At 49.7% G+C, this 10,443-nt stretch overlaps 1 protein-coding gene across 1 annotated transcript in view; it reads right to left on the reverse strand.

Moving 5' to 3' along the window:
* LOC112551738 (protein MLP1 homolog) overlaps positions 1-10,443 on the reverse strand; it is a 17,558-nt gene that overhangs the window by 593 nt on the left and 6,522 nt on the right. The window contains exons 2-3 of the mRNA XM_025214437.1: positions 2,566-6,850; positions 96-2,502 (exon numbers count right to left, since the gene is read on the reverse strand). Of these exons, the coding sequence (XP_025070222.1) occupies positions 96-2,502; positions 2,566-6,850 (6,692 nt within the window). The remainder of the gene's footprint in view (positions 1-95; positions 2,503-2,565; positions 6,851-10,443) is intronic.

The following is a 10,443-nucleotide window of genomic DNA, read 5'->3' on the forward strand; positions in this document are numbered from 1 at the left end:
TTCCCACTGCGGGCGCCGCAGGTCCAAGACTTGAGGGAGCTTGCGAGACTTTGGCCACTGCCAGCGCAGCAGGTCCAAGGCTTGGGGCAGCTTGCGAGACTTTGGCCACTGCCGGCGCCGCAGCTGCTGGCCTTGGTGCAGCTTGCGAGACTTTGGCCACTGCCAGCGCCACAGGTCCAAGACTTGAGGGAGCTTGCGAGACTTTGGCCACTGCCGGCGCCGTAGGTCCAAGACTTGAGGCAGCTTGCGAGACTTTGGCCACTGCCGGCGCCGCAGGGCCAAGACCTGAGGCAGGCTGGGGCAGCTTGCGGGCCTTTGGCCACTGCCGGCGCCGCAGGTCCAAGACTTGGGGCAGCTTCCGAGACTTTTGCCACTGCCGGCACCACAGGCCCAGGTGCTGGGGCAGCTTGCGAGACTTTTGCTACTGCCGGCGCCTCAGGTCCAAGACTTGGGGCAGCTTGTGAGACTTTTGCCACTGCCGGTGCCACAGATCCAAGACTTGGGGCAGCTTGCGAGACTTTTGCCACTGCCGGTGCCGCAGGTCCAAGACTTGGGGCAGCTCCTGAGACTTCTGCCATGGCCAGCACCACAGGTCCTGGCTTTGGGGCAGCTTCTGAGCCTTTTGCCACGGCTGGCGCCACAGGGCCTGCTTTTGGGGCAGCTTCTGAGCCTTTTGCCACGGCTGGCGCCACAGGGCCTGCTTTTGGGGCAGCTTCTGAGCCTTTTGCCACGGCTGGCGCCACAGGGCCTGCTTTTGGGGCAGCTTCTGAGCCTTTTGCCACGGCTGGCGCCACAGGGCCTGCTTTTGGGGCAGCTTCTGAGCCTTTTGCCACGGCTGGCGCCACAGGGCCTGCTTTTGGGGCAGCTTCTGAGCCTTTTGCCACGGCTGGCGCCACAGGGCCTGCTTTTGGGGCAGCTTCTGAGCCTTTTGCCACGGCTGGCGCCACAGGGCCTGCTTTTGGGGCAGCTTCTGAGCCTTTTGCCACGGCTGGCGCCACAGGGCCTGCTTTTGGGGCAGCTTCTGAGCCTTTTGCCACGGCTGGCGCCACAGGGCCTGCTTTTGGGGCAGCTTCTGAGCCTTTTGCCACGGCTGGCGCCACAGGGCCTGCTTTTGGGGCAGCTTCTGAGACTTTTGCCACAGCTGGCACCACAGGTCCTGGCTTTGGGGCAGCTCCTGAGACTTCTCCCATGGCTGGCGCCACAGGTCCTGGCTTTGGGGCAGCTTCTGAGACTTTTGCCACAGCTGGCCCTGTGGGCTGTGAGGCAGTGTCAGAGACTTTTTCCACAGCTGGCACCACAGTCCCTGCGACAGCTTCTGAGACTTTTGCAATTGCCAGTGTTGTAGACCGTGGGGCAATTTCCAATACTTTTCCCATTGTTGGTGCTGCAGGCCCAAGGGCAGCTTCTGAGACTTTTGCTACTGCTGGCAATGTGGGCCCAGGTCTCAGGGCAGCTACTGAGACTTTTGGTAACACTGGCGCTGCAGTCCCAAGTCTTGGGGCAGCTTCTGAGACTTTTACTGCTGCTTGCACTGCAGGCCCAGGCCTTGAGGCAGCTCCTGAGACTTTGGCCACTGCTGGCACTGCAGGCCCAGGCCTTGAGGCAGCTCCTGAGACTTTTGCCGGTACCAGTGGCACAGGCATAGGCCTTGAGGCAGCTCCCGAGAATCTTGCCATTGCTGGCGACGCAGTTCCAGGTCTCGAGGCAGCTACCGAGAACCTTGCCATTGTCGGTGCCATGGGCCCAGGCCTTGAGGCAGCTACTGAGAATCTGGGCATTGCTGGTGACATGGGACCAGGCCTTGTGGCAGCTACTGAGAATCTGGGCACTGCTGTCATCATGGGGCCCGGTCTTGAGGGAGCTACCGAGAATCTTGGCATTGCTGGCGACATGGGGCCTGGCCTTGAAGGAGCTACCGAGAATCTTGGCATTGCTGGCGACATGGGGCCTGGCCTTGAGGGAGCTACCGAGAATCTTGGCATTGCTGGTGACATGGGGCCTGGCCTTGAGGCAGCTACCGAGAACCTTGGCATAGCTGGTGCCATGGGTCCAAGCCTTGGCACAGCTCCTGAGAATCTTGCCACTGCTGGCACCGCAGGTCCAGGCCTAGGGGTAGCTCCCAAGAGATTTGTCACTGCTGGCGCTGCAGAGCCAGGCTTCGGGACAGTTTGCGAAACTATTGCCGCCGCTGGCGCCACAGGTCCTGGGGCAGCTTGCGAGACTTTTGCCACTGCCGGTGCTGCAGGCCCTGAGGCCGTTTGCGAGATTTTTGTCATGGCTGGCGCTGCAGGTCCTGGGGCAGCTTGTAAGACTTTTGCCACCACTGGCGCCGCAGGCCCTAGGGGAGCTTGAGAGACTTTTGCCACCACTGGTGCCGCAGGCCCTAGGGGAGCTTGAGAGACTTTTGCCACCGCCGGCGCCGCAGGCCCTAGGAGGGCTTGAGAGACTTTTGCCACTGCTGGCGCCACAGGCCCTGGGGCAGCTTGCAAGACTTTTGCCACCGCCAGGACTTTTGCCGCTGCCGGCGCCGCAGGCCCTGGGGCAGCTTGCAAGACTTTTGCCGCTGCCGGCGCCGCAGGCCCTGGGAGAGCTTGCGAGACTTTTGCCGCTGCCAGCGCCGCAGGCCCTGGGAGAGCTTGCGAGACTTTTGCCGCTGCCAGCGCCGCAGGCCCTGGGAGAGCTTGCGAGACTTTTGCCATCGCCGGGACCGCAGGCCCTGGGGGAGCTTGCGAGACTTTTGCCATCGCCGGGACCGCAGGCCCTGGGGGAGCTTGCAAGACTTTTGCCACCGCCAGTGCTGCAGGCCCTGGGACAGCTTGTGAGACTTTTGCCATTGCTGGCGTTGAGGGCCTAGGCCCTGGGGCAGCTTGCGAGACTTTTGCCACTGCTGGTGCCACAGGTCCTGGGATAGCTTGTGAGACTTTTGTCACTACCAGCGCTGCAGGCCCGGGTCTTGGGACAGGCTCTGAAACTTTTGCCACTGCTGGCATTACAGGTCCAGGCTTTGAGGCCACTGCTGGCATCACAGGTCCAGACCTTGGGGCGGCTTCCAAGACTCTTGTCTCTGTCAGTGCCGCAGGTCCAGGCCTTGAAGCAGCTTCTGAGATTTTTGCTACTGCCGGTACCACTTGTTCAGGCCCTGAGGCAGTTTCTGAGACTCTTGCACCTGCTGGCACTAGAGGTCCTGGCCGTAAAGCAGTTTCTGAGAGTTTTGCCACTGCCAGCAACACAGGTCCAGGTCCCAGAGCTGCATCTAAGACTTTTACCACAGGTGGTACCTTGGGTCTCTGGCCTGCTTCCAAAGTTGTCACATGAGCTGTACGCAAAGAATCTGTAGTTGCTTCTAAATTTTTTGCCTCTGCAACGGTTACTGTTTCCAAACTTTTCACTTCCACCATTAACTTAGATTCTTGATCTGGGCCTGGAATTTTCACATCTGCAGTATGACTTGGTAAAGTTTTGAAATCCTCTACACCTATCACTGCTCCCAAATCTTTCATGTAAGGCAATGCCATCATCTGTGTTACGCCTGCAGATTGTGGAACTTCTTCCAAACATTTCACTTCTGCGGTGCCCAACATTTCTGGAGCCACTTCCAAATCTTTCATTTCCATTTCCACCAAAGCCTCTGCTTTTAAAGCCATTTCAAAATCTTTCTTTTGCTCAGAATTAAGCATTGAAATAGTTTCTGAATTGTTTAATGTTGCTCTGATAGAAGATTCTGAAGTCGTTTCTAACACCTCCACCTCCATCATGGTTTCAGATGCTAGAACAGTTTCTGAATCTCTTATTTCTACAGGTTTTATTTTTTCAGTCACATATCCTGAAGTAGCTTCCAAATTTTTCACTTCTCCTACCTCCAATTCTGTTGATTCTGCAACTTTTACCACTGCTGTGTGCAGAAGTTCTGGAACTGCTTCTGAATCTCTTATATTTTGTGTGTGCAGAGATTCGGGAATAGGTTTTAAACATTTTGCCTCTGTGATGATGTTAGGTTCTGCAGCAGTAACCACAGTCATACTGTCACAGACTCTACCCAATTCTAAATTTTGCACATCCACCAAGGGCAGAGATTCTGAACTTGCTTCCGAAGTTTTTACCATTGTTATGGGTAGCAATTTTGGAACTTTCATCCTTGTGATGGTCTCAGATTCAGGAACTGCTTCAGAGCCTTTTACAGTTTCCAACTCTTTCACCTCTGGCACAGTCTCAAATTCTGTTCTAAGTTCCAAGTATCTCATGTCTGTTATGGCAGTAACAGACTTAGGAGCAGTTTCAAAATTTTTGTCCTCTACCACAGCCTCAGTCTGTGGAGTTATTTCCAACTCTTTTGCTTCTGTCATGACTTTGGATAGTAGAGATGTCAAGTTTTTTCCTTCTGCCATGGCCTGAACTTCCATAGCTGTTTCTGAAGCTTTCAACTCTGCCACCGCCTCAGATTGCAGAGATGGTTCTGAAGATGTGGCTTCTGCTATGGCCACTTGTTCTACAACTGATTCAAAGTCTTTCAACTCAGACATTACCTCAAATCTGGATGCTTCCAAAAGCTTCACTTCTGCTGATGCCTTTGATTCCATAACAGTTTGCAAGCTTTTCACCTTTGATGTCTCAGAGATTAAAGTTCTTTTGTTTGACTTCTCCCTATCTTTAGACTCTGCTGTGACCTCAGATTTTACAGTTTCTTTTGAATCCTTCACCTTTGCTAGAGCCACACACTCTGCAACTGCTCCCAAAGTCTTCATCTTTGCTACAGCTCCAGACCCAAGAGCTACTTCTGAAGCTTTCATGTGTTCTGTTTGCAGGGACAACTGAGGTAACTCTGAACTTTCTGAGTCTTCTGCACCTTGCAGCTGCAGAGTTGTTTCTGGAAACTTAGTCACTGCCACAGGTTCTAAGGCCACTTTTGAATCAGCTGCCACAACTACAGGTTCTAGTGCTCCTTCCAAAACTTTCACCACACCCGCAGAGCCTAGTTTTCCTTCCAAATCTCTGACACCCTTTGTTTGCAGAGATAGAGAAGTTGCTTCCAAACTTTTCACCTCTGCCATGGTCACAGTTCCTGCAGCTGCCTCTAAGTTTCTTATATCATCCATTTGCAGACATACTGGAATTGTTTCAACTCTTTTCTCTCTTGCCATTGGATGCAAGGTTGTTTCTAGAACTTTCACACCTTTCATTTCAAGTGACAAAGGAGCTGCTTCCAATACTTTAGCCTCCACTGTAGCCATATGCTCATGGATTAACTGTGGGTCTTTTGCTTCTGGCCTGGCCGAGGATTCTAGGATCACTACTGAAGCACTCTCTCCTTTCATTTTCAGAGATTTTTCTGGGCCTTTCACCTTTTCTATAGGCACAGTTTCTAGGGTTGCTTCAGGAACTATAGCTGGAGATTCTGAAGTAGTTTCAATATTTTTTGTCCCTCTCATAAGCTCTGGAGCTGCAGCTGAATCTCTGAGTTCTTCAATTTGTAGAGATTCTTGAGTTGATTCTGCACCTTCTACTTCCATCACAGACACAGGTTCCTGGACTGCTTTTAAAACATCTGCTATAGCCATAGATTTCAAGGCTAAATCTTTCCTATGACCCACATGCACAGATGCCATAGATGCTTCTGAGCCTTTCACCTCCGTTACAGCCGTTGCTGCCAGGGCTGCTTCCGGAGACTTCAAGACAGCAACAGGTTCCAGAACTTTACCTGAATTTTTCATGTCCCCTATGTGCGCAGAATCTTCAGCTTCCCCAGTCACTGATTCCAAGAATGTTTCTGTGCCTGCCACAATTACAGGCTCCAAGGCTGCTTCTGAATCTTTCATACTTCCCATGAGTGCAGAACCTGTAGTCACTTCTGAATGTTTCACCTCTGCCACATGCACAGGTCCTTGGCTTGTTTCCAAAACTTCCATCTCAGCCACAGATTTTGGCATAGATACCACATCACTTCCCAGAGACTGAGATCTTAGAGATGTTTCCATAATTTGTGTCCCCACCACAGTCACAGATTTTAGAGTCGTTTCAAGGTATTTCATTTGTGCTGTGGCCTCCGATTCTGCGGTTGTTTCTGAATCTTTTGTTTCCCCAGTGCTCACAGATCTCAGAATAGTTTTTGAATCTTCTAGTGCTTTTATTCTCCCAGAAGTTGAAGCAGCTTCCAAATCTTTTTCAATTTCAGACTTACTAGCAACTCTAGTTCTACTGGTAAATGAAGTACCGCTTTCAGCATCAACAGTCAAAGGTACATCATTTTCACTCATGTTAACAGCTTTATGAGACATACTTTCATGAGGTTCACTCAGCTGCTTTACTTTAGCTGGCTCTTCTTTAGTGCAATCTTTAATTGTAGTTATACTAGCATTTTCTTCATGGTGATCAAGTTTGCCAGTTTGTAAACTGAATGCACTGCATGTATCACTGATGGTCAAGTTTGTTTTTTCACTCTGAAGGTTTTCCAGAGATTGAGAATCTGATAGCAAATGAGAAACAAGTCCTATACCTGAATGTCTTCCATGTTCTTCACTTATTTTTGAACTCATTTCTTCTGACTGCATGTGGCAGGCATGATCTGAAACTGCATGGTCTCCATGTTCTGTAATCATTTTTTCTGGTTTCAAGTGAGAAGCAGGTTGTAAGTCCGCATGTCCTCCATGCTGTGCACTCAATTTTGATTCCTTTGGCTGCTTCTTATGTTTTTTTTCTTTCTTCCTTTTCTTCTTCTTCTTCTTCTTCTTTTTGCTTTTGTGTTTCTTGTTTTTCTTTGACTTTTTTCTTGGAATTTCATCTTCTACTTCATCGGTAGGACGTCTTTTTGAAGACTGAGACGTACTCTTTGCTGTGTCTGCGTCTACATCTACATCTAAAAAGAAAGAACATTTTCTTTAAAACTAGTTATATTATAAATATTTTGTTTCATCTTTTAACAAATATTTGGGAAGAGGGAAATTAGACCTACAATTTAAAAATCAATGTTATGCAACATAAGTGACTTTTTCACTAGCAAGCACATGAAAGATGCTTAGGTAAGAAAAATAAATTTATCTTTTAAGATAATAAATTAAGTATTTAAACTGCTTCTTGTCAATTTTTACTAGGCTTTTTACACTTAAAACAACAAACTAGACTGATTCACATTATGCAACCAAAAAAAAAAAAACACTTTCCTTTGATCAATAAATAAAACATTTACAGGAAATATACAATTACTTTTGAAAGAAAATGTAAAAATTACAAAATGTAGCAGCAGCAGAAGAAACAGATGCCAAATTTACCAAACTCTAAGCTTAGACAAAGCTTTTACTTTACCTGCTAAATATGCATCTTTTAAACTGATGTGTCAAAATTAACCTGGAATCTGGTTTACGTATTAAAAAAAAAAAAAAAAAAAAACCTTAACAGGTTTTTCAAAGTTTTTTTCTTAAAATTGTTTTGCTAGTACAGTGCATTATGGGGCTCCTACCCGATCACTGAAGAAGAGGGGGAGCCAAGGATCAGCTGGCCATCACCAGCCACCTGGACAAACTGATAGTGACAGAAGGCAGAAATAGGATGCAATTTAATAAAAATAAATGCAAGGTACTCCACCTGGGAAGGAGGAACCCCCAGCACACACATAGGTTAGGGAGTGTCCTCCTCAGCAGCTTGGAGGCAGAGAGGGATCTTGGAGTCATAAATTGACTCCAAGATGAACATGAGCCAGCAGTGTAAGGAGGCCATCAACAAGGCCAATCGCACCTTATCGTGCATTAGCAGGTACACGACTAATAGAACAAAGGAGGTGATGCTCCCCCTCTATGCGGCACTGGTCAGGCCGCAGTTGGAGTACTGTGTCCAGTTTTGGGCGCCGCACTTCAAGAGGGACACAGGAAATGTCGAGAGGGTCCAGAGGAGGGCCACTCGCATGATTAGTGGCCTTCGTGATAGACCCTACGGGGGGAGGTTGAGAGAGCTGAATCTCTTCAGTCTTCACAAGAGATGGCTGAGGGGAGATCTTGTGGCCGCCTATAAATTTATTAGGGGAGGTCAACGGGGAAATGGGGAAGCGCTGTTTACTAAGGTGCCCCAGGGAGTGACTAGGAATAACGGGTGTAAACTAGTCAAGAGTAGATTTAGGTTAGATTATTAGGAAGAAATTTTTCACAGTACAGGTGGCCAGGATCTGGAATGGGCTTCCAAGAGAGATGGTGCTATCACCTAGCTTGGAGGTCTTCAAGAGGAGGCTAGATAGTCACCTGGCTGGGGTCATCTGACCTCGGTCCTCTTTCCTGCCAGGGGCAGGGGGTTGGACACGATGATCCACTGTGGTCCCTTCCGACTCTACAATCTATGAATCTATAAGGCCCTTGAATAAAATGGCCACCTGCCTTAGATGTGACCAACATAGTACAACCAGTGACTGACAGGCCTGGGACAGAAGTAGAGAGTCAGGTGACCACCCAAGAGAGAAAAATCAGCCCAGGACATGAAGCAAGCAAGGCAGTCTGGCCCTGCTAGCTGCAAGAAGAACTTAAGGGAGGAACAGGGCCTGATGGGACAAGGAAGGAGGACTCCAGGCTGCAGGGAAGCTGCAGGAACCCTCTGAAGCACCAGACATGCACATAAGTAATTTGGAGCCTTACACAGTAGCTGTCCCAGGGTGTAGTGTTAACACATGGTAAGGAACCTTTTGTTTGAGAGCAGAAGATCATATCTTTTTGTTTGTATTTAAATTCCAGAGATCAGGTTGTAGCTGTAGAGGTGGAGGAGACGAAGAGTGCCAAGGGCACACCAGCTCCTGACCTAGACCCTTTGAAGGGTCTAGCACTGCTGTTAGCAGAAGGACTGTGGTACTGGATAGCAAAGACTGGGGGCACAAGCCCAGAGCCCACGAGGGCACAACCAGGAGCCAAGGGGCCCAAAGCCCACGATGGCATGGCTGGAGCTGGGGCCCGGGAGCCAACAGTCCTGCGATAGCAAATCTCAGGTGGAATAGGCCCAACCAGAGTAAAGTGGGCCAAGGCCTCAGCCCAGCCTGGCCTAGCCTGAGACCCCAAACCCCCATACCCTCTGGAGCAGGGGTGAGCAAAACAGATCTAGCCCACAGAAAGTGGAGGGAAACCCAGGGCAGAGCCACAATCTGCTCCCCGCATGTCCCTGCAACAGGCACCAGTTCCGCAGGCAGGGGTGTATGGACATGCGGGGAGCTGATCGCAGCTCTTCCCCAGGCCCCAGCCCTACATTGTCATCACCCCGCTCCCTGCCCACCCGTGGCACCATCCCATCTGCCTGGCCAAGCTTGTTCTGTGCACACAAGTCCTGGGCTAGTCTTCATGAAGACCCCACCCACACTGTCCAGTGCCTCCAGCGGTGGGTGCAGAACAAAGATGGCCGAGGACCAGATCTATTGCCCTCCATCCCTAAAACAGTTCACCAAAACGCCTTAAGTGGGCCCTCCAGCCCAAATAATTGCCCACCCAGGCTCTACAGGCAGCCTCCCTGTCCAATCATAACATCAAGCTGTGGCAGGAAATACAACAGTGTGGGACCCTGAGAGGCCAGAGGGGACAAGCAAAGTGGGGTCCAGGTGGCAGCCAGGGGGTGACTGAGGACCCCAGTGCCGGACCAACTACACATTGGTATGCAACCTTGTGGCCCCATAGACCAAATAAGTGGTATGGAGTCAATCTGTGGCCCTGATCTGATGTATGCAGGCCCAGGCACCAGCCCTGCACCAGATTCAGAGCTGGAACTGAGGTGGGGTGCCCAAAGTACCAGCCAGATCCTGTGCACTAGGCCATATCATCTGGCCTGAGGGGCCTGGAAATCTGGTAATGGGGAACCAGTGGCAATGTTAATTTTGCTACTGCTTCCCCTCTGCCAAATTTCCAGACCCTTGGGAACCGCAGGCCAGATCACAGAGCTCCATGAGCTAGATCTGGGCAGTGGGCCAGAAGTTGAGCATCCCTGTGCTAGTACAGAAAAATCTTAACTATTTGACAAAAAAATTGTGATTTACTTTAATGATACAGTAAAAGAAGAAAGTCCTGCCCAAGTGCAGGGGGGCTGGACCCAATGATCTCGTGAGGTCCCTTCCAGCCCCTAATATCTATGAACTTGTGATAAAATTAAAGCAGCTAAAAACTAAACTTTACCCATTACCACTATCCAATATGAAATAAATGCAGAAGACATTTTTAGTTAAAAGTAAAATCAGACTTTAAAAATGTAACTTTACTAAGGTACTGATAAGTGATCATTAAAGCCTTGATCCTGCCAAGACCCAGGCACACTAAACTATGCACTTAATATAGTGCAACAGAAACAGATGGACCTCATACAGGGGCAGCGAGTAAGTGCAAGATCAAAGGGGAAAAAAAAGCTAAACTTGTATGAGTTCAGTGCTTCAACATCCAAATTCTAGGCAACTGGTTTCCAGAACATAATTAAAAGCCCAGAATTAAGTATAATGGTTCC

The sequence above is a fragment of the Alligator sinensis genome, unplaced genomic scaffold (assembly GCF_000455745.1).
Source record: "Alligator sinensis unplaced genomic scaffold, ASM45574v1 scaffold996_1, whole genome shotgun sequence".
Classification (NCBI taxonomy): Eukaryota; Metazoa; Chordata; order Crocodylia; family Alligatoridae; genus Alligator; species Alligator sinensis.